At 44.1% G+C, this 24,231-nt stretch overlaps 1 protein-coding gene across 6 annotated transcripts in view; it reads left to right on the plus strand.

Moving 5' to 3' along the window:
* The first annotated feature begins 726 nt into the window (after positions 1 to 726).
* The window catches only part of tmem267 (transmembrane protein 267), a 47,235-nt gene continuing 23,730 nt past the window's right edge, over positions 727 to 24,231 (plus strand). For 2 of the 6 annotated variants that reach the window (XR_010976634.1, XM_068048585.1), the window contains exons 1-2: positions 727 to 795; positions 7,220 to 7,610. Coding sequence is in view for 5 of the 6 variants with exons in the window: in XM_068048585.1 (XP_067904686.1) it covers positions 7,269 to 7,610 (342 nt within the window). In the remaining variant the exon portion in view is untranslated. The other 4 variants (XM_068048872.1, XM_068048746.1, XM_068048660.1 and 1 more) reach the window with 4 other exon arrangements.

The following is a 24,231-nucleotide window of genomic DNA, read 5'->3' on the forward strand; positions in this document are numbered from 1 at the left end:
ATTCGGTCAAATGCTGCCTTGCTGTCAAGTGCAGTCATTCTCACCTCTGGAGTTCAGCTCTTTTGTTCAAGTTTAGACCAAGGCTGTAACGAGGTCAGGATTTGTTTGGCCCTAACGGATCCCAAAATGAGCGTCAGTGAGAAGATTGGAGACTGAAGGGTGAAGTTGGTGGGGCGGGATAGATAGTTTCGCAAGGACAGTCGGGTCAAGGTTTCTTTTAAGGAGACCCCTGCCTCTAACGTGCCGTAACTATACAAACAGCCGCAGCTAATAATTGCAAAGCTATTGTAAAGTGTTTATATCCACTCTCTGTTGAGTGACAGCTGTGGGAGCCTCGGAACAGAAGGAGCCTTGTAGTTGTTATGCGCATCGATATCCAGTGCCAAATGGATTCGCTCCCGGGCAATTCCTGTTTAAGAAAGTAAAGGAATTATTAAACTTTACTCATCGTAAAATCCACTCCCAGAAAACAGTTAAACGAACTCGGCTTTTTCGCCACGAGCGTCTGACGTCATCGCACTTTATCCATTGATTGACGTGGAACCTCACCAATCAGATGAAAGGAAGGCAGGACTAACCGCCAATCAATGGAGGCGAGCGGCGATGGGCGGGGCCTCAATGTTTGCGCACGCGTGAGGCAAGTGCTCTTTGATTGGCATGCAGCGCAACCAATTGAGCGAAGGTGCCGGAAGATAACGGCCAATCAGCACGGCGTTGAGTCGGGCGGGGGCAGTGGCAGTGGCAGTGGAGCCGGGGTGACGGTGTTGTAGCTGAGGGAGCCCTGCAGGAAGACAGGTAGGTGGCGAGGGTGGAAGGGAGAGGCATTGAGGAGACTGTCGTCTGGTACAGTAAAACAACCTTAGAGCAGTAGTGAGTGGTATCTTAACGATCAGATGTTCTGCCGATTCTCGCTGATGGGTGCAAAGATGTTTGTCACTGCTGGTGAGGTGTGGACAGTTGGGGCTGGTGATGAGAGGGGCTTGGCTCATTCATTAGCGCATGTACCAAAGGCTTTTAATATACTGCACATAATTCATTATTGAACTATGCATCGATCAGGGGGGGTTTGGCTCAGTGTACGGTTGTTGTCCATCTAAGGTCAGTGTGGGAGAAATAGGGATGAGAATCCCGGCAGACAAAGATGTGTGTGTCTCTTTGTCTAATACAGTAACTGATGATATCAGAGCCTAAGGTCTTCGGTTTTCTCACAAGTCATTTTATAATCCGAGTATATATAATTATATAAATAATTGATTAATAACATAAACTGGTAGAGATACCCAACAAGTCAGCTAACATCAGTCTAAAAGACTGGTTGAAGCTTTGTGTGGGTGCCATTCTTGTCCTCAAAACATTGTGTTTCTGTTTCAAGTGCTAAAAATGTGATTTATTTTCAATATTTTCTACATTTGTTCCACATTTCCAGCATTTGTGATCGTTCCCTCACAATTCCTGTGTTTTGTCCAGCTACCAAAGGGATTAGATCATAGTAATATTTGTTAAATTAAATTTTTTCCCTAAAGAAGCAAGATTCCATAATCTACAAATACACAGGACAAATGCAGGAGAACCTCATCAAAATGTAATCCATTTTACTTGTGCCATTTTCCCATTAACATGGAAAATGAATTGAAAATTTGGGCAGCAGAGTGGCGCAGTGGTTAGCACCGCAGCCTCACTGCTCCAGCGACCCGGGTTCAGTTCTGTGGTACTGCCTGTGCGGAGTTAGCAAGTTCTCCCTGTGACTGCGTGGGTTTCTGCCGGGCGCCGATTTCCTCCCACAGCCAAAGACTTGCAGTTTGATAGGTAAATTGGCCATTGTAAATTGCCCCTAGTGTAGGTAGGTGGTAGGAGAATTGAGGGAAGGTGGGGATGTATGGGGAATATGGGATTAATGTAGGATTAGTATAAATGGGTGGTTGATGGTCGGCACAGACCCGGTGGGCCGAAGGGCCTGTTTCAGTGCTGTATCCCTCTCTATGAGGGACTTCAGTTCAGTTAATTGTTTAGATACACTGAGTATTTGAAAGCAGTATTTATTTTAGTGATAATTATTCTTGCTGCAACCATCAGTAATCTAGCAACAGAGGAGCAGGAGTAAGCCATTCAGCCCTTCGAACCTGCTCTGCCATTCAATACGATCATGGCTGATCATCCACTTCAATGCCTTATCCTCATATCCCTTTATGTCATTGATATTTAGAAATCTGTCAATCTCTGCTTTAAACATACTCAATAACTGAGCTTCCACAGCCCTTTGGGGTAGAGAATTCCAAAGATTCACAACCCTCTGAGTAAAGAAATTTCTCCTCATCTCAGTCCTAATTGGCCTCCCCCTTATTTTGAAATTGTGTCCCCTGGTTCTAGACTCCCCAACCAGGGGAAACATCTTACCTGCATCTACCCTGTCTATTCCTTTAAGTATTTTGTAGGTTTCAATGAGGTCACCTCTCATTCTTCGAAACTCTCGAGAATGCAGGCCCCGTTTCCCCAATCTCTCTTCATAGGGCAGTCCTGTCATCCTGCGAACAAGTCTGGTGAACTTTCGTTGCACTCCCTCTATGGCAATAATATCCTTCCTAAGGTAAGGGGACCAAAACTGCACACAGTACTCCAGGTGTGGTCTAACTAATCAGTTAGAAAGTATAATTGTAAACAGCATTATTCTCCTACCCTACCTATCTTAACATTTTAAATATGTGTTCTCTGAGAAATCTGCAAGTGCACCTTCCAGCGCATATATGGGATTCCAAGACACAATTTCAAACAAAATAGGTTTATCACTTCAACTAATCTAGGGGACTGGATGGGTTGGAGATATACTGGAGGAGCACTTTTATATAGATAAAGTTAAATACTCTCCAGAGAAGGAAAGATGTGTGAAAGTTTGTAGTAATAGGCCATTTAGCCCCTCGAGCCTGTTTCGCCATTCAGTGAGATCATGGTTGATCTATGACCTAGCTCCATATACCCAACTGTGCCCCATATCCCTTAATACATTTATTAACAAAAATCCATCAATCTCAGTTTTTTGTAATTTATGTAAGAAGTTTAAATGATTGCTTAAGTGCTTGTCTTAAGACATCAATAGCCAATAGGGTATTTTAAGAACAATAAACAAACATATTCATAAAAATGTGATTTTCCTAAAATATTAAAAAGTATTCATATTTTTGTTTACTTAATAAATTTAATGCTGAAAATAAGAAAGCATCAGATCACTCAACATTTGAAAGAGAAAAATAGGCTAGCATTTCAGCTATGAACTTTCATTTGAGTTAGTTTCTTTTTCAGATACTGTCTGACCTGTTGTGTATTTGTAATTTTTACCTGTTTTTATTTCAGATTTCCAACACTTTTTTTTTATTGGGATTGCTTGATGCTATATGGTTAAATGACCACCTGTAAGGAAAATCAAAGATGGAATATATTATTATACTACTGAATATACTAATTATCCCCAAGCATAAGAAATTATGCATTTATATTTACTGGAAATCTGAGGTGTTTCTTGTTCGTATATTTCATACATTAAAAATTGGTGGTCAGAAAGAAGCTTGGACGTAGACGTTTTGGGTTGGATTTATAGCATGAAATTGCAAGGACTTCATAGCAAGGGCAAAATTATCATTTTGACCAGAGATTTGGCTGTGTATTTAGGTCCTTTCCAGTCGACTCCTCGGTTGATGAAGGAGATTCTATAATGAGAGAACTGTGGTTCCTCTTACACTGTTCTTCCTTTCAAGGAAGGACTGCGGTGAACAATTCTTTATCACCTGCTGCCAATCGTAAGGGCTGTCCATTTTAATCATCGTTCCCTTCAGCACCTGAAAAAAATATTGTTATTTATATTTTGCTTAAGGCTTAAAAAAAAGTACAGCACGTTGCAAGAAGCCACGAGGATGGCTCAGGCTGGTGGTAAGAAGAGGGTTTGTTCTGCAGATCAAATTTTAGGGGTTGCTTTCACATGAACAGAGACATTTCTATGATGACTGGGATTTTCCAGAAGAATGCTTCAAACTGCTGCTTTTGCACTGGATTTGAAACCAATCTTTATTAAAGATTTAGATTTAAAATTTAACCAATGAGTTTATATCATCAACCAATGGCCCAGTCAATTCCAAGCAGAAGTGCAGATGTCACTGACAGCATTAGTTAGTACATAATCTCAGATTTTGTCTGATAACCCACCTATGAAGTGCATTGTGACATATTACTGTGTTAAAGGCACCATATAAATGTAATTTATCACATTTCAACCACGTTTCAACATCCTTTGTACACGCAATGATGCCAAATACCAGCACTTCACACTGTTGCAAGAACGCTTGCTACCCACATAGCTTTACCGGGAAGTGCTGATGCTGGTATCGATGAAGCTTGGAAGTCACTAAGCTCAATCATCCATGAAGAAGTAGAAGCATCATTTGGTGAAGGTGGAACCCGCAACCAGGACTGGCTTGAGACCTACTCAGCTGGGATGATATCTGTCATTGATGCAAAAAACAAAGCCTACATGATGCACAACATAAACCCAACAGCTATGACACTGAAAGACCTGAAAGTAGCCAAAACAGCTGTGCAAAAGACAGGGAGATACTGCACAAACAAACACTGGTTCAACTTATGTCAAAAAGTCCAAACTGCATGTGACAAAGGAAATCTACGGGCTATGTACAGAGGGTTCAAGAGGGTGCTTGGCCTTGCCATCACGAAAGTTGCTCCCCTAAAGGCGGCAGATGGTGAAGTATACACCAAGAGAAGTAAACAGATGTCCCGCTGGGCTGAACGCTATTGTGAGCTATACTCCTGAGTCAGACATCACCCAGTCTGTGCTTGATCCTCTCCCGCAACTTCCTGTCATGGATGAGTTAGATGAAGAACATTCATCACAGGAGCTCGAGAAGGCCATAGACTGTCTTGTGAACAGAAGGACACCCGACAAGGACGGAATCCCAGCCGAACTGTTCAAGCATGGAAAGCCCCACCTATTGCCACACCTTTATGACCCTCTCCTCTGCTGGAAAGTAGGCTCCATTCTACAGGAGATGAGTGGCACCAAAATCGTCACAGTATACAAAAACAAAGGCAGTAGAGGAGACTGCAACAACTACAGGGACATCTCACTCCTTAGCGTCATGGGGAAGGCCTTTGCTAGGGTCATACTTAAAAGACTCCACTTACTTGCGGAGGTAGCTGGGACCAGTCGACCAGTGGGGTGCCCAAAGCTGCATTTCAAGGATACTTGTAAGCGTGACATGAAGGCCCTAAATGTTGACTATCGCACTTGGAAGTCACTAGCTGGCGGAAGAGGGAAATGGTGACACATCCTGTGTACCCGGAAGCACAGTGTGGTTTCCATGCCGGCAGATCAACTGTGGATATGATCTTCTCCATGCACCAGTTACAACAGAAATGTAGGGAATAGAGTATTCTCCTTTTACCTTATGTTTGTGGATCTCACTAAGGCATTTGACACCATCAGCAGAGAAGGACTCGACAAGATTTTGGGAAAAATTGGCTGTCCACTGAAGCTCCTCAGTCTCATCTGCTCCTTTATGACAACACGCACTGCACTGTACAGTTTGATGGCTCCCCTTCCCACAGTTTCAAAGTGAAGAATGGAGTGAAACAGGGTTTATCGTAGCCCCCACTCTATTTGGCATCTTCTTCTCCATGTTCCTGATCTTCGCCTACCTTGCAGATATGCAAGGAGTTTACTTGCACACTAGGTCAGACAGCAAGCTGTACAATCTATCAAGGCTGAAAGCGAAGACAAAAACACATTGTGTCCTGATAAGAGAACTCCTCTACGCTGATGATGCTGCACTAGTCACCCACATGGAATCTCAGCTACAAAGACTCATGGACTGTCTCTCCCATGCCTGTAACTTGTTCTCCTTGACTATAAGCCTAAATAAAAATGTGGTTATTTTTCAAGGTGTTGCATCTCTGCCCCTGATTACACTAACTAACACCCCACTGGAAGTGGTTAGCAAATTCTGCTACCTTGAGTCCATGGTGACAGATAATCTGTCCCCTGATGCAGAGCTCAATAGATGCATAGGGAAAGCAGCTACCACCTTTGGCCGATTTGCAAAATGCACATTGGATAACACCAAGCTGACCCTTAGGACCAAGCTGGTGATTTATAAGGCCTGTGTTCTCAGCACTTTGCTGAATAGCTGTGAAACATGGGAAACCTGGAGCTACCAGAAAGAAGTTCAATAATTTCCATCTTCACTGGCTGCAGCACGTTATGGGTATATCTTGGCAGGATAAAATCATGAATGCAGCAGTCCTCTCAAAAGCAGAGCTCCCAGGTGTATTGGCACTAATCAAACAGAGGCAGCTTTGGTGAATCAGACACGTCCGCAGGATGGAAGACGATCACATACCCAAGGACCTTCTGTTTGCTGAGGTAGCTGGGGCCAGTCGACCAGTGGGGCGCCCAAAGCTCCATTTCAAGGATACTTGCAAGCGTGACATGAAGGCCCTAAATGTTGACTATCGCATTTGGAAGTCACTAGCTGGCGGAAGAGGGAAATGGTGACACATCCTGTGCACTACCACGATGACCAGTGACTGCAGCAGCTTGGCAACAGACGCCAATGTCAAAAACAACAACAACTCACAGCGTCACTTGGCAGCTTCACGTGCAGCACTCGTGGTAGAACCTGCCTCTCAAGGATTGGCCTTCACAACCATTAACAAAGGTGCACCAAGAGAAGACACCCCACTAAAATGGATTATTTGCTATGTGTCCATCGCCTTTTGTAGATGGAAGGTTGCCAACACACAGACACACACACACGCACACGTGCAATTTGTTGCTGGGAAAAGGAGATTTGTAGTTCTTTCAGCCAGCTACAATCTTGCAAAGACTAATGAGTAACCAATAACCAATAAGTATTGTCATTGAGTTGAACAACTGGGATATTCATGTAGAAGAATGTAATACATATTCTAGATAATGTAAGCTGTTACTTTGGTCTGTGCAATCCAAGGGGGAAGCATTTTCAAGTGTGTACGCTTAATAGATTGGCTAGAAGTTTGCAGAAAGAATTCCCTTCTTGATCTACTGTTACTATACAGTCAAAATGTGGTTCATGCATCCTCCAACATTTTCAGATCTTACTCTACTGGTACCATAAACTGCTTTGCTTTCATTGTAAATTTGAGGTTAACAATAACAAAATCTGTTCTTTTCTTGATCTAGAATGAGGAATGCTGGCTTAATATACCATGGATGATACTCACATTGTACGATGTTCACGTCGAAACAATCCACAATGACAATGGCAACAGAGACAGAAAATGCACGAGCACTACTTAAAACGTTCAGCACAGCATCAGTCATCTCGAGCATAGGCCTAGGAGTTTTCTGCTTCCTATCAGACCAGTGTTTAAAGTTTTCTTTAATACATAACAACTTCTGGCTTAGGGCTGTTTCAGATAACGCAGTACATGGTGTCATTGGACTGTGGTCTTGGGCAATTGTGATTGGATTGAGAAAGAAGAGTGATTTTTATGAAGTACTTCTAGCTGGGCTTCTGTCTTCTGTCATTGATGTTGATCACTTTCTTGCAGCTGGATCCATATCTCTCAAGGTAAGCATACACAATTCTGGCTCTCATTTCTTTCATATTAAAGCATAAAGTGTAACTTACTGCACATAGAAATATAGAAAATAGGAGCAGGAGTAGGTCATTCGGCCCTTCGAGCCTGCTTCGCCATTCAATATGATCATGGCTGATCATCCAACTCAGTAACCTGTTCCTGCTTTCTCCCCGTACCCTTTGATCCCTTTAGACCCAACAGCTATATCTAACTCCTTGAAAACATACAATGTTTTGGCCTCAACTGCTTTCTGTGGTAGGGAATTCCACAGGCTCACCACTCTCTGCGTGAAGAAATTTCTCCTCATCTCAGTCTTGAAAGGTTTACCCCGTATCCTTAGACTATGACCCCTGGTTCTGGACTCCCCCGCCGTCGGGAACATCCTTCCTGCATCTACCCTGTCAAGTCCTGTTAGGATTTTATAGGTTTCTATGAGATCCCCCCTCACTCTTCTGAACTCCAGTGAATATAATCCTAACCGACTCAATCTCTCCTCATATGTCAGTCCCGCCATCCCAGGAATCAGTCTGGTAAACCTTCGCTGCATTCCCTCTATAGCAAGAACATCCTTCCTCAGATAAGGAGACCAAATCTGCAAACAATATTCCAGGTGTGGCTTCACCAAGGCCCTGTGAAATTGCACTAAGACATCCCTGCTCCTGTACTCGAATCCTCTTGCTATGAAGGCCAACATAACATTTGCCTTTTTTACCGCCTGTTGTACCTGCATGCTTACCTTCAGCGACTGGTGTACGAGAACACCCAGGTCTCGCTGCATATTCCCCTCTCAGTTTACAGCCATTCAGATAATAATCTGCCTTCTTGTTTTTGCTACCAAAGTGGATAACCTCACATTTATCCACATTATACTGCATCTGCCATGCATTATCCCACTCACTGAACTTGTCCAAATCACCCTGAAGCCTCTCTGCATCCTTCTCACAACTCATCCTCCCACCCAGTTTTGTGTCATCTGCAAATTTGGAGATATTACATTTAGTTCCCTCATCTAAATCATTAATGTATATTGTGAATAGCTGGGGTCCTAGCTCCGATCCCTGCGGTACCCCACTAGTCACTGCCTGCCATTCGGAAAAAGACCCATTTATCCCTACTCTTTGTTTCCTGTCCGCCAACCAATTTTCTATCCATCGCAATACACTACCCCCAATCCCATGGGCTTTAAATTTACACGCTAATCTCTTATGTGGGACTTTGTCGAAAGCCTTCTGAAAGTCCAAATAAACGACATCCACTGGCTCCCCCTCATCAACTCTATTGATTACATCCTTGAAGAATTCTAGTAGATTTGTCAAGCATGATTTCCCTTTCGTAAATCTATGCTGACTCTGCCCAATTCTACCACTGTTCTTCAAGTGCTCTGCGATAAAATCTTTGATAATGGACTCTAGAATTTTCCCCACTACCGACGTCAGGCTGACTGGTCTATAATTCCCTGCTTTCTCTCTACCTCCCTTTTTAAATAGCGGGGTTACATTAGCTACCCTCCAATCTGTAGGAACTGTTCCAGAGTCTATAGAATCTTGGAAGATGGCCACCAATTCATCCACTATTTCTAGGGCCACTTCCTTAAGTACTCTGGGATGCATACCATCAGGCCCTGGGGATTTATCGGCCTTCAATCCCATCAATTTCCCTAACACCATTTCTCTACTAATACTGAATTCCTTCAGTCCTCTCTGTCACTAAGCGCTGTGTTCCCCAACATTTCTGGTATGATATTTGTGTCCTCCTTTGTGAAGACAGAAACAAAGTGTGCATTTAGTTGGTCAGTCATTTCTTTGTTCCTCATAATAAATTCCCCAGTTTCTGACTGTAAGGGACCTACATTTGTCTTCACCAATTTTTTTCTCTTCACATCCCTATAGAAACTTTTACAATCAGTTTTTATGTTCCTTGCAAGCTTGCTCTCGTACTCTATTTTCCCCTTCTTAATCAATCCCTTGGTCCTCCTTTGCTGAAATCTAAACTGCTCCCAATCCTCAGGTCTGTTGTTTTTTCTGGCGATTTATATGCCTCTTCCTTGGATCTAGTGCTATCTCTTGTAAGCCATGGTATCTCTTGTAAGCCATGGTTTGGCTACCTTCCCCGTTTTACTTTTGTGCCAGACAGGAATAAACAATTGTTGCAGTTCATCTATGCGCTCTTTGAATGTTTGCCATTGCCTTAACACCGTCGTCCTTTTAAGTAATGTTTCCCAATCCGTCATAGCCAACTCGCACCTCATACCTTCATAGTTTCCTTTACTAAGATTCAGGACCCTAGTTTCAGAATCGACTACGTCACGTTCCATCTTGAAGAAGAATTCTATCATATTATGGTCGCTCATCCCCAATGGGTCTCTCACCACTAGATTGTCAATTATTCCTCTCTCATTACACAATACCCAGTCTAGGATGGCCTATTCTCTAGTTGGTTCCTCAACATATTGGTCCAGAAAACCATCCCGTATACACTCCAAGAATTCCTCCTCTACGGTATTGTGACTAATTTGATTTGTCCAATCTATATGCAGATTAAAGTCACCCATAATTACAGATGTTCCTTTATCGCACGTGTCTCTAATTTCCTAATTTGCAACAAATTGTTTACTGGGTGTTCGTTGTTTTAGGTTTCAAATCTAAAATTGCATTTGAATATTGTGATGCTGACTTGCTCTTTTTAATAAGTCACAGTCAGACATAGATTATAGTCCTGTAATATAAGTTAGCAAATTCAATAAGTTAGCTATTCAAGACCGGAGGGAGAGAGAAAACAGAAATACGGGTGAGTTAGCCTGACATCAGTTGTCGTGAAAGTGTTAGAATCTATTATTAAGGAAGTCTTAACAATGCACTTAGAAAATCATAGCATTATCAGGCAAAATCAGCATGGTTTTATGAAAGGAAAATTGTGTTTGACAAATTCATTAGAGTTTTTTGAGGATGTAACTAGTAGGGTAGGTAAAGTGTGGGGGGGGGGTGGGTGGTGCAGTAGATGTAGTATACCTAGATTTCTAAAAGACATTTGAAAAGGCACCACACAAAAGGTTAATAGGCAAGATAAGGGCTCGAGGAGTTGGGAGTAATATATTAGCATGGATAGACGATTGGTTAACAGATATGAAGCAAAGAGTAGGCAAAATGGGGTATTTTCACGTTGGCAGGCTGTGACTAGTGGTGTCGCAAGGATCAGCTATTTACAATCTACTAATGACTTGGACGAAGAGACAGAGAGTAATGTAAAGTTTACTGATGATACAAAGGTGGAAATGCAAGCTGTGAGGAGTACATGGGGAGGCTGCAAAGAGATATAGACAGGTTAAATGAGTGGACAGATGGAGTATAATGTGGGGAAGCGTGAGGCTATTCACTTTGGTCATAAGAATAGGAGAGCAGAATTTTTTTTTAAAAGGCGTGAAACTTGTAAATGTTGATGTTTAGAGAGATTTGTACAAGGAACACAAAGTTGACATGCTGGTTCTTTCTTTTCTTTTGGGCCTCCTTATCTCGAGAGACAATGGATACGCGCCTGGAGGTGGTCAGTGGTTTGTGAAGCAGCGCCTGGAGTGGCTATAAAGGCCAATTCTGGAGTGACAGGCTCTTCCACAGGTGCTGCAGAGAAATTTGTTTGTTGGGGCTGTTGCACAGTTGGCTCTCCCCTTGCGCCTCTGTCTTTTTTCCTGCCAACTACTAAGTCTCTTCGACTCGCCACAATTTAGCCCTGTCTTTATGGCTGCCCGCCAGCTCTGGCGAATGCTGGCAACTGACTCCCACGACTTGTGATCAATGTCACACGATTTCATGTCGCGTTTGCAGACGTCTTTATAACGGAGACATGGACGGCCGGTAGGTCTGATACCAGTGGCGAGCTCGCTGTACAATGTGTCTTTGGGGATCCTGCCATCTTCCATGCGGCTCACATGGCCAAGCCATCTCAAGCGCCGCTGACTCAGTAGTGTGTATAAGCTGGGGGTGTTGGCCGCTTCAAGGACTTCTGTGTTGGAGATATAGTCCTGCCACCTGATGCCAAGTATTCTCATGCTGGTACATGCTGGTACAGCAAGCAATTAGGAAGGCAAATGGCATCTTGGCCTTTAATGCAAGGGGTTTGGAGTACAAAAATAAAGAAGTCTTACTAACAATTGTGCAGGACTTTGATGTGCAGTTTTGGTCTCCATATTTAAAGAAGGATATGCTTGCATTGGAGGCAGTACAGCAAAGGTTCATTAGATTGGTCCCTGGGATGAGAAGGTTGTCTTATGATGAGAGGCTGAATATATTAGGCCTGTGCTCTCTGGAGTTTAGAAAAATGAGAAGAGATCTCATTTAAATTTACAGGATTCTGAAGGGGCTTGACAGGGTAGGCACTGAGAGGTTGTTTCTGCTGCGAAATCTACAACACAGTGGCACAGCCTCAGGATAAGTGAACGATCATTTAGAACTGAGATGAGGCAAAATTTCTTCATGAAAAGGGTTGTGAATCTTTGGAACTCTCTACCCCAGAGGGTAGTTGGTGCTCCATCATTAAATATATTTCAGGCTGGGTTGGACAGTGTGTGTAGATGAGGGTAGTGCAGTTGATGTAGTTTACATGGATTTCAGCAAAGCCTTGGCCAAGGTCCCACATGGGACACTTATCAAGAAAGCAAATGCACATGGGATACAGGGTAACTTGATTAGGTGCATTCAAAATTGGCTTAGCTGTAGGAGACAGAGTGATGACAGACGGCTGTTTTAGTGACTGGAAGCCAGTGTCTAGTGGCGTACCACAGGGATCTGTGCTGGATCCCCTATTGTTTGTCATTTATATAAACGACATAGATGACTATGTGGGGGGTAGGATCAGTAAGTTCACGGATGACACAAAGATTGGCTGAGTGGTTAACAGTGAGGTGGAGTGTCTTAGGTTACAAGAAGATATAGACGGGATGGTCAAATGGGCAGAAAAGTGGCAGATGGAATGTAACGTTGAAAAGTGTGAGGTGATACACTTTGGAAGGAGTAATGTGACACGGAAGTATTCAATGAATGGCCTGACACTGGGAAGTTCCGAGGAACAAAGGGACCTTGGCGTGTTTGTCCATAGATCTCTGAAGGTAGAAGGGCAGGTTAATAGGGTGGTGAAAAAGGCAAATGGGACACTTGCCTTTATCAATCGAGGCATTGATTACAAATGCAGGGAGGTCATGTTGGAGTTGTACAGAACTTTGGTAAGGCCACAGCTGGAGTACTGTGTGCAATTCTGGTCGCCACATTATAGGAAGGATGTGATTGCATTGGAGGGGGTGCAGAGGCGATTCACCAAGATGTTGCCTGGGATGGAACATTTAAGCAATGGAAAGAGGTTGGATAGGCTTGGGTTGTTTTCACTGGAGCAGAGAAGACTGAGGGGTGACCTGATCGAGGTGTATAAGATTATGAGGGGCATGGACAGGGTGTATAGGGAGAAGCTGTTGCCCTTAGTTGAAGGGTCAGTTACGAGGGGTCACAAGTTTAAGGTGAGGGGTGGGAGGTTTAAGGGGGATTTGAGGAAGAACTGTTTTACCCAGAGGGTGGTGACGGTCTGGAATGCCCTGCCTGGGAGGGTGGTCGAGGCAGGTTGCCTCACATCCTTTAAAAAGTAACTGGATGAGCACTTGGCACGTCATAACATTCAAGGCTATGGGCCAAGTGCTGGCAAATGGGATTAGGTAGACAGGTCAGGTGTTTTAATGCATCGGTGCAGACTCGATGGGCCGAAGGGCCTCTTCACTATTATTCTGTGATTCTGTGAGACAGATATTTAGTCTCTCAGGGAATCAAGGGATGTGGGGAGTGGGCGGGAAAGTGGAGTTGAATCCCAAGATCAGCTGTGATTGTATGGGATGGTGGGACAGGCTCGATGGTTCATGTGGTCTACTCCTGCTCCTATTTCTTATGTTCTTGTATTCTGACATGAATGTTTCTTTTCTCTGTGGCGCTTGTTTTCCATTTACAGTCATTTAGGCCTTTGAGTTTTTTTTCATAGTATTTTCTAGTGAAAGAGTAATAATAAAGAGCTACTTAGGCAAGTGGCTTTCATGTTAATATTGTCAGGGAAGTGGTTCTTTCAATTGCCCAACCGATTAAGCAAATGATTCGCCGAACCATATAAACCAGATCTTCATTTTTTACTTTATTGACACTTGGGATGTGTGCATCGCTGCCAAGCCCAGTATTTATTTCACTTCCCTAATTGCCCTTGAGCAAGTGGTAGTGAGGTGCCTTCTTGAACCACCGCCGTCCATGTGGTGTAGGTACACTCACTGTGTTCAGGAGGGAATTCCAGGATTTTGGCCCAGTGACTATGAAAGAACAGCAATAGTTCAGGATGGTGTGCGACTTGGAGGGGAAATTTCAGGCATTGGTGTTCTGATGCATCTGCTGCCCTTGTCCTTCTAGGTGATAGAGGCCACGGGTTTGGAAGGTGCTATTGAAGGAGCATTGACGAGTTGCTGCAGTGCATCTTGTAGATGGTACACACTGCTGCCACTGTGCGTCGGTGATGAAGGGAATGAATGCTGAAGGTGCTGAATGAGGGGCCAATGCTTTGTCCTGGATGGTGTTCAACTTTTTGAGTGTTGTTAGACTTGCATTCATCCAGGCAAGTGGAGAGCACTCCATTACACTCCTGAGTTGTGCCTTGTAGATGGTGGACAGGCTTTGAGGAGTCAGGAGGTGAATTGATTGCTGTAGAATTGCAAGAACCTGCTGTTGTAGCTACAGTTTTTATATGGCTGGTTCAGTTCAGTTTCTGGTCAGTGGCAACCCCCAAGTTTTTGCTGGTTTATTTGGTGACAGTAATGCCTTTGATTGTCAAAGGGGAGATGGTTAGATTCTTTCTTGTTGGAGATGGTTGTTGCCTGACACTTGTATGGCGTGAATGTTACTTGCCACTTATCAGCCCAAGGCTGAATGTTGTCCAGGTTTTGCTGCATCTGGACATGGGCTGCTTCAGTATCTGAGGAGTTGCGAATGGTTGTAGGAAGGAATGTCATTGATGAAGCAGCCGAAGAGGTTGGGCCTAGGACACTACCCTGAAGAACTTCTGCATCAATATCCTGGGTTGAGATGATTGGCCTCCAACAACCACAGTCATCTTCCTTTGTCCTGGGTATGATTCCAACCGTGGAGAATTTCTGTTCTGTGCTGGGCTAGATGATTTAATTCAATGCTTTGTTTGAAGTATTGCAGCTGTCCTCAGCACCTTTGAGTTAGGGTGGCCAAAATTGATGTAATCGTTATCCACTACTTGTGCTGGAAGTGCATGTGCATGGTTGTTGAGTGAGAACAGGACTGGGATTAGCCCTCTGTGCCATATATGAAGAATATCCACTTTGGTGCGATACATCTGTTAGATATTCTCTCAAAGCTGTGAGGTTTGTTGCTTTTATTAAAAAGATAATTTTTCTTTTTAGGACTTGTTTTTAAAATAAAGTTCAAGCCAAAATAGAGGCTACCTTCCTTAACTAGGCCCAAGTCTTCAGGGAAAGCGCTTACTAATTATACTTCCTCTTAATTGAGAGAGGGAACCATTTAGAAGTAATAATGTATACAGATTAGCAGATGGGTGTAGACAGCCTTGTTCTCAGATTAACAAACTGTTAGAACATTCAATTATAAGGTGAGGAACTCAATCTGGAGGAAAGGTGCAAAAAAAGCATCAAGTTCTATTAATTTCATGAATACCTCATCTGCCAAGGTGACGAGCTATAACATCACTACTTGTTTATGTGAAAATAACTTTCTACTTGAAAGGAGTCCCTTGATGTAAAAGTGCAGTTCTGGTTGCAACTTTTTTGTTCCGACAAGAGAGCAATGAAATCAGTGGGTGAACTGCAACCCACGTCATCCCTGTGCAGTAACTCATATTGAAGTTCTGAGAGAGAAAATTAACTGTCCCATTCAAAGGGTATGTTGGTTACCAATAGACTGTAAAAAGTGACTTACTAAACCAAACAAAGAGCTTGCATTCTAATAGCAGCTTTCAGGATGTCCGTTTACAGCTAGTGATGTACATTTCAAACGTACATCTCTGTTGTAGAGTAGGAAATGTGGTAGGCAATTAGTGCATAGCAAGCTGCCACAAACAGCTGCCCAAATAATGACCAGAGCACCTGTTTTTGATGGATAAGTGTCGGCCAGGATACCAGGAGAACTCCTCTGCTTTGCTGTGAATAGTCATCAGAAAGACGGCACTTCTAACATTGCTCTGTGTTGCACTGAAGTGCCAACCCAGATTATATGCTCAGATCCCTGAAGTGAGGTTTAAACCCATAACCCCTGAATAGTGCTACCCCTGAGCTTGCTGATACAAAAAAAGTGTATTAATCCATTGTGGATCAGTATCTTACTATGTATTTTTATTTCTCTCTACATCATCCTTCAAATCTGACTATCTAAATTTGTCTAAATTACATGGGTCAGGCAACTATGTTTTCAGATATGATAGGAGCATATTGTATTCATCCCATGCAGTAAATGATTTACTGTGACTAGGAATTAATTGTGAACCCTGGTTATGCTAAGCTGTACATGGCAGTTAGTAAAGATTCATTTATTTACAGAGGCTGTAGTCTAGTAGTAAACACAGAAAAAATTCAAATTGTAACAATTAACTTAGCTGGCATGTTGACTTGCTGTGTTCAGAACACAATGCTTACCAATTTCTTTAAATAATCAACAAAATATCTCCAATTATATTTTATTGATTGAATTCAGAGTTTCATTGAAACCTCTTTTATAACACTGCTACAACACTGCCATCTACCTGACAATGTGCACAATTGCTCAGGTATGTCCTGTTCACAAAAAGCAGAACAAATCCAATCTGACTATTTACTGCCCCATCAGTCTACTCTCAATCATCAGCAAAGTGATGGAAGGTGGTGTTGACAGTGCTATCAAGCGGCACTTACTCAGCAACAACCTGCTCACCGATGCTCAGTTTGGGTTCTGCCAGGACCACTTGGCTCCAAAACCTCATTACAACCTTGGTCCAAACATGGACAAAAGAGCTGAATACCAGAAGTGAAGTCAGAATGACTGCCCTTGATATCAAGCCAGCATTTGACCGAATGTGGTATCAAGGAGCCCTAGTAAACTTGAAGTCATTGGGAATCAGAAGCAAACTCTCCAATGGCTGGAATCATACCTACCACAAAGGAAGATGGTTGTGGTTGTTGGAGGAAAATCATCTTAGCCTCAGAACATCACTGCAGGTGTTCCTCAGGCAGAGTCCTAGGCCCAACCATCTTCAGCTGATTCATCAGTAGTCTTCCCTCCATCATATGGTTAGAAGTGGAAATGGTCGCTGATGATTGCATAGTGTTCTGTACCATTCACAACTCCTCATACTGCAAAAGTCCGTGCCCACATGCAGGAAGACCTGGACAATATTCAGGTTTGGGATGATAAGTGGCAAGCAACATTTGTGCCAGGCAATGACCATCTCCAACAAGAGAGAGTCTAACCATTCCCCTTGACATTCAACTTGATTATGATCGCTGAATCCACCACCATCAACATCCTGGAGGGTTACCATTGACCAGAAACCTAACTGGACCAGTCATATAAAGACTGCTACAAGAGCAGGTCAGAGGCTGGGAATTCTGTGGCGAGTAACTCTCACCTCCTGATACCTCAAAGCCTGCCCGCCATCTACGAGGCACAAGTCAGGAGTGTGATGGAACTCTCCATTTGCCTGGAGGAGTGCAATTCCCAGCAACACTGGAAGCTCAACACCATCCAAGACAAAGCAGCCTGCTTGATAAGCACCCCACCCACCACTTTCAGCATTCATTTATCCACCACTGGCGCACAGTGACAGCAGTGTGTACCATCTACAAGATGCACTGTAGCAATTTGCTGAGGCTTCTTCGATAGCACTTTCTAAACATATCACCTGGAAGAACAAGGGCAGCAGACACACAGGGAACGCCACCACCTGCAAGTTCCCCTCTGAAACTGACACCATCCAGACTTGGAAATACATTGCCGTCCCTTCACTGTTGCTGGGTGAAAATCCTGGATCCCCCCCCCCCAACAGCAGTATGGGTTTACCTATACACCACATGGACTGCAACGGTTCAAGAAGGCAACTCACCACCACCAAGGACAATCAGGGATGGGCAATAAATGCTGCCCTTGACAGCACCCACATCCTACGAATGAATAAAAATTACAGTCATTGAGGTACATCTATATGTACATATAGATTGGTCAAACCATAGATTGGGCGGCACAGTGGCGCAGTGGTTAGCACCGCAACCTCACAATTCCAGCGACCCGGGTTCAGCTCTGGGTACTGCCTGTGCGGAGATTGCAAGTGGTCCCTGTGACCGCGTGGGTTTCCGCCAGGTGCTCCGGTTTCCTCCCACAGCCAAAGACTTGCAGGTTGATAGGTAAATTGGCCATTGTAAATTGCCCCTAGTGTAGGTAGGTGGTAGGAGAATGGTGGGGATGTGGTAGGGAATATGGGATTAATGTAGGATTAATATAAATGGGTTGTTGTTGGTCAGCACAGACTCGTTGGAACGAAGAGCCTGTTTCAGTGCTGTATCTCTAAATAAAAAAAATAATTAGTAATAATACTATGGAGCATGATTTCCTGGAGTGTGTACGTGACTGTTTTTTAGACCAATACATTGAGGAATCAAAAAGACTGGGTATTGTGCAATGAGAAACGATTAATTAACAATCTTGTTGTGCGGGGTCCCTTGGGGAGGAGAGACCATAACATGATAGAATTATGGTCCTAAAGGAAGAGTGCTAAATTGGGGGAAGGCCAACTATACCAAAATTCGGCAGGAGCTGGGAAATGTAGATTGGGAGCAGCTGTTTGAAGGTAAATCCACATGTGATATGTGGGAGGCTTTTAAAGAGAGGTTGATTAGCGTGCAGGAGAGACATGTTCCTGTGAAAATGAGGGATAGAAATGGCAAGATTAGGGAACCATGGATAACAGGTGAAATTGTGAGACTAGCTAAGAGGAAAAAGGAAGCACACATAAGGTCTAGGCGGCTGATGAAAGACGAAGCTTTGAAAGAATATCGGGAATGTAGGACCAATCTGAAACGAGGAATTAAGAGGGCTAAAAGGGGTCATGAAATATCTTTAGCAAACAGGGTTAAGGAAAATCCCAAAGCCTTTTATTCATATATAAGGAGAAAGAGGGTAACGAGAGAAAGGATTGGCCCACTAAAGGACAAAGGAGGAATGTTATGCTTGGACTCAGAGAAAATGGGTGAGATTCTAAACGAGTACTTTGCATCGGTATTCACCGAGGAGAGGGACATGACGGATGTTGAGGTTAGGAACAGATGTTTGATTACTCTAGGTCAAGTCGGCATAAGGAGGGAGGAAGTGTTGGGTATTCTAAAGGGCATTAAGGTGGACAAGTCCCCAGGTCCGGATGGGATCTATCCCAGGTTACTGAGGGAAGCGAGAGAGGAAATAGCTGGGGCCTTAACAGATATCTTTGCAGCATCCTTAAACACGGGTGAGGTCCCGGAGGACTGGAGAATTGCTAATGTTGTCCCCTTGTTTAAGAAGGGTAGCAGGGATAATCCAGGTAATTATAGACCGGTGAGCCTGACGTCAGTGGTAGGGAAGCTGCTGGAGAAGATACTGAGGGATAGGATTGATTCCCATTTGGAAGAAAATGGGCTCATCAGTGATAGGCAACATGGTTTTGTGCAGGGAAGGTCATGTCTTACCAACTTAATAGAATTCTTTGAGGAAGTGACAAAGTTGATTGATGAGGGAAGGGCTGTCGATGTCATATACATGGACTTCAGTAAGGCGTTTGATAAGGTTCCCCATGGTAGGCTGGTGGAGAAAGTGAAGGCGCTTGGGGTCCAAGGTGTACTAGCTAGATGGATAAAGAACTGGCTGGGCAACAGGAGACAGAGAGTAGCAGTAGAAGGGAGTTTCTCAAAATGGAGACGTGTGACCAGTGGTGTTCCACAGGGATCCGTGCTGGGACCACTGTTGTTTGTGATATACATTAATGATTTGGAGGAAAGTATAGGTGGACTGATTAGCAAGTTTGCAGACGACACTAAGATTGGTGGAGTAGCAGATAGTGAAGGGGACTGTCAGAGAATACAGCAGAATATAGATAGATTGGAGAGTTGGGCAGAGAAATGGCAGATGGAGTTCAATCAGGGCAAATGCGAGGTGATGCATTTTGGAAGATCCAATTCAAGAGTGAACTATACAGTAAATGGAAAAGTCCTGGGGAAAATTGATGTCCAGAGAGATTTGGGTGTTCAGGTCCACTGTTCCCTGAAGGTGGCAACGCAGGTAAATAGAGTGGTCAAGAAGGCATACGGCATGCTTTCCTTCATCGGACGGGGCATTGAGTACAAGAGTTGGCAGGTCATGTTACAGTTGTATAGGACTTTGGTTCGGCCACATTTGGAATACTGCGTACAGTTCTGGTCGCCACATTATCAAAAGGATGTGGATGCTTTGGAGAGGGTGCAGAGGAGGTTCACCAGGATGTTGCCTGGTATGGAGGGCGCTAGCTATGAAGAGAGGTTGAGTAGATTAGGATTATTTTCATTAGAAAGACGGAGGTTGAGGGGGGACCTGATTGAGGTGTACAAAATCATGAGAGGTATAGACAGGGTGGATAGCAAGAGGCTTTTTCCCAGAGTGGGGGTTTCAATTACTAGAGGACACGAGTTCAAAGTGAAAGGGGAAAAGTTTAGGGGGGATATGCGTGGAAAGTTCTTTACACAGAGGGTGGTGGGCACCTGGAACGCATTGCCAGCGGAGGTGGTAGATGCGGGCACGATGGAGTCTTTTAAGATGTATCTGGACAGATACATGAATGGGCAGGAAGAAAAGAGAGACAGAACCTTAGGAAATAGGCGACATGTTTAGAGAGAGGATCTGGATCGGCGCAGGCTTGGAGGGCCGAAGGGCCTGTTCCTGTGCTGTAATTATCTTTGTTCTTTGTTGTTCTTCATTAAGATGGAAAGTGAAGTAGTTGAATCCGAAACTAAGGTCTTGAATCTACTTAAAGGAAACTACGAAGGTATGAGGCACGAGTTTGCTATGGTAGGTTGGGGAACTTTACTAAAAAGGTTGACGGTGGATAGGTAACGGATAATATTTAAAGAACGTGTGCGTGAATTACAACAATTATTCATTCCTGTCTGGCGCAAAAATAAAACCGGAAAGGTGGTTCAACCGTGGCTTACAAAAGAAATTAGGGATAGTACTAGATCCAAAGAGGAGGTATAGGATGTTGCCTGGTATGGAGGGAAGGTCTTACGAGGAAAGGCTGAGGGACTTGAGGTTGTTTTCGTTGGAGAGAAGGAGGAGGAGAGGTGACTTAATAGAGACATATAAGATAATCAGAGGGTTAGATAGGGTGGATAGTGAGCGTCTTTTTCCTCGGATGGTGATGGCAAACACGAGGGGACATAGCTTCAAGTTGAGGGGTGATAGATATAGGACAGATGTGAGAGGTAGTTTCTTTACTCAGAGAGTAGTAAGGGCGTGGAATGCCCTGCCTGCAGCAGTAGTAGATTCGCCAACTTTAAGGGCGTTTAAGTGGACATTGGATAGACACATGGATGAAAATGGAATAGTGTAGGTCAGATGGTTTCACAGCTCGGCGCAACATCGAGGGCCGAAGGGCCTGTACTGCGCTGTAATATTCTAATTCTAATTCTAATTCTAAAGGAGGCATATAAAATTGCCAGAAAAAGCAGCAAGTCCGAGGATGGGAGCAGTTTAGCATTCAGCAAAGGAGGACAAAGAGGTTGATTTAAGCAGGGGAAATTAGAGTATGAGAGTAAACTTGCAGGAACATAAAAACTGACTGTAAAAGCTTCTACAAATATGTGAAGAGAAAAAGATTAGTGAAGACAAATGTAGGTCCCTTACAGTCAGAAACGGGGGAAATTATAATGGGGAACAAAGAAATGGCAGAACAATTAAACACATATTTTGGTTCTGTCTTCACAAAGGAGGACACAAATAACCTCCCAGAAATGTTAGGGAACAAAGGGTCTAATGAGAGGAAGGAACTGAAGGAAATCAGCATTAGTAAAAAAAGATAGTGCTAGGGAAATTAATGGGGTTAAAGGCTGACAAATCCCCAGGGTCTGCTAATCTGCATCCCAGAGTACTAAAAGAAGTGGCCCTGGAAATAGTGGATGCATTGGTGGTCATCTTTCAAAATTCTATAGACTCTGGAGCAGTTCCTACAGATTGGAGGGTGGCAAATGTAACCCCACTATTTAAAAAAGGAGGGAGAGAAAACACAAGGAGTTACAGACCAGTTAGCCGTACATCAGTAGTGGGGAAAATGCTAGAGTCTATTTTTAAGGATGTGATAACACTGTTTGGGATTTTCTTCTCCCTGCTGCTCTCACATGCGTTCAAGTCTTCAGAAGAAGGAATTTTCCTCCACGCAAGATCAGGGGGCAGGTTGTTCAACCTTGCCCATCTAAGAGCGAAGACCAAAGTATGGAAAGTCCTCATCAGGGAACTCCTCTTTGCTGACGATGCTGCTTTAACATCTCACACTGAAGAGTGTCTGCAGTCTCATCGACAGGTTTGTGGCTGCCTGCTACGAATTTGGCCTAACCATCAGCCTCAAGAAAACGAACATCATGGGACTGGACGTCAGAAATGCTCCATCCATCAATATCGGCGACTACGCCCTGGAAGTGGTTCAAGAGTTCACCTACCTAGGCTCAACTATCACCAGTAACCTGTCTCGAGATGCAGAAATCAACAAGCGCATGGGAAAGGCTTCCACTGCTATGTCCAGACTGGCCAAGAGAGTGTGCGAAAATGGCGCACTGACACGGAACACAAAAGTCCAAGTGTATCAAGCCTCTGTCCTCAGTACCTTGGTCTACGGCAGCGAGGCCTGGACAACGTATGTCAGCCAAGAGCGACGTCTCAATTCATTCCATCTTCGCTGCCTCCGGAGAATCCTTGGCATCAGGTGGCAGGACTGTATCTCCAACACAGAAGTCCTCGAGGCAGCCAACATTCCCAGCTTATACACACTACTGAGTCAGCGGCGCTTGAGATGGCTTGGCCATGTGAGCCGCATGGAAGATGGCAGGATCCCCAAAGACACATTGTGAGCGAGCTCGTCACTGGTATCAGCCCCACCGGCCGTCCATGTCTCTGCTTTAAAGACATCTGCAAACGCGACATGAAGTCCTGTGACATTGATCACAAGTCATGGGAGTCAGTTGCCAGCGATCGCCAGAGCTGGCGGGCAGCCATAAAGGCGGGGCTAAAGTGTGGCGAGTCGAAGAGACTTCGCAGTTGGCAGGAAAAAAGACAGAAGCGCAAGGGGAGAGCCAACTGTGTAACAGCCCCGACAAACAATTTTTTCTGCAGCACCTGTGGAAGAGTCTGTCACTCTAGAATTGGCCTTTATAGCCATTCCAGGCGCTGCTCCACAAACCACTGACCACCTCCAGGCGCTTACCCATTGTCTCTCGAGACAAGGAGGCCAAAGAGAGATAGCAGAACACCTGGAAAGCATAAACAGGATTGGGCACAGTCAGCATGGGTTTATGAAAGGGAGATCATGCTTGACAAATCTACTGGAGTTTTTTGGGGATGTATTAGATAAGAACCAGTGGTTGTGGTGTATTTGGATTTTCAGAAGGCTTTTGATAAGGTCCCATGTAAGAGGTTAGAGTTCAAAATTAAAGCACATGGGATTGGGGGTAATATACTGGTATGGATTGAGAATTGGTTGACCGACAGGAAACTGAGAGTTGGAATAAACGGGTCTTTTTCTGGTGGCAGGCAGTGACTAGTGGGGTACCGCAGGGATCAGTGCTTCGGCCCCAGCTATTTACAACATATATTAGTGACTTGGGTGAGGGAACTAAATGTAACATTTCCAAGTTTGCAGATGACAGAATGCTGGGGGGAATGTGAGCTGTGAGGAGGATGCAAAGAGGCTGCAATGTGATTTGGACAAGTTGGGTGAGTGGGCAAATGCATGGCAGATGCAGTATAACATGGATAAATGTGAGGTTATCCACTTTGGTTGTAAAAACAGAAAGGCAGATTATTATCTGAATGGTGATAGATTGGGAAAGGGGGAGGTGCCACGAGACCTGGGTGGCCTTGTACACCAGTCGCTGAAAGCAAGCGTTCGGGTGCAGCAAGTAGTTAGGAAGGCGAATGGCATGTCGGCCTTCATTGCAAGAGGATTTGCGTACAGGAGCAAAAATGTCTTACTGCAGTTATACAGGGCCTTGGTGAGACCACATCTGGAGTATTGTGTGCAGTTTTGGTCTCCTTATCTGAGGAAGGATGTTCTTGCCATGGAGGGAGTGCAAAGAAGATTTACTAGGCTGATTCCTGGGATGGCAGGATTGATGTATGAGGAGAGATTGGATCGACTAGGCCTATATTCACTAGAATTTAGAAGAATGAGAGGTGATCACATAGAAGCCTGTAAAATTCTAACAGGACTAGACAGGCTAGGTGCAGGGAGGATGTTCCTGATGGCTGAGGAGTCCAGAACCAGGGGTCACAGTCTCAGGATATGGGGTATGCCATTTAGAACCGAGATGAGGAGAAATTTCTT

Source organism: Heterodontus francisci, chromosome 1 (genome assembly GCF_036365525.1).
Source record: "Heterodontus francisci isolate sHetFra1 chromosome 1, sHetFra1.hap1, whole genome shotgun sequence".
NCBI lineage: Eukaryota > Metazoa > Chordata > Chondrichthyes > Heterodontiformes > Heterodontidae > Heterodontus > Heterodontus francisci.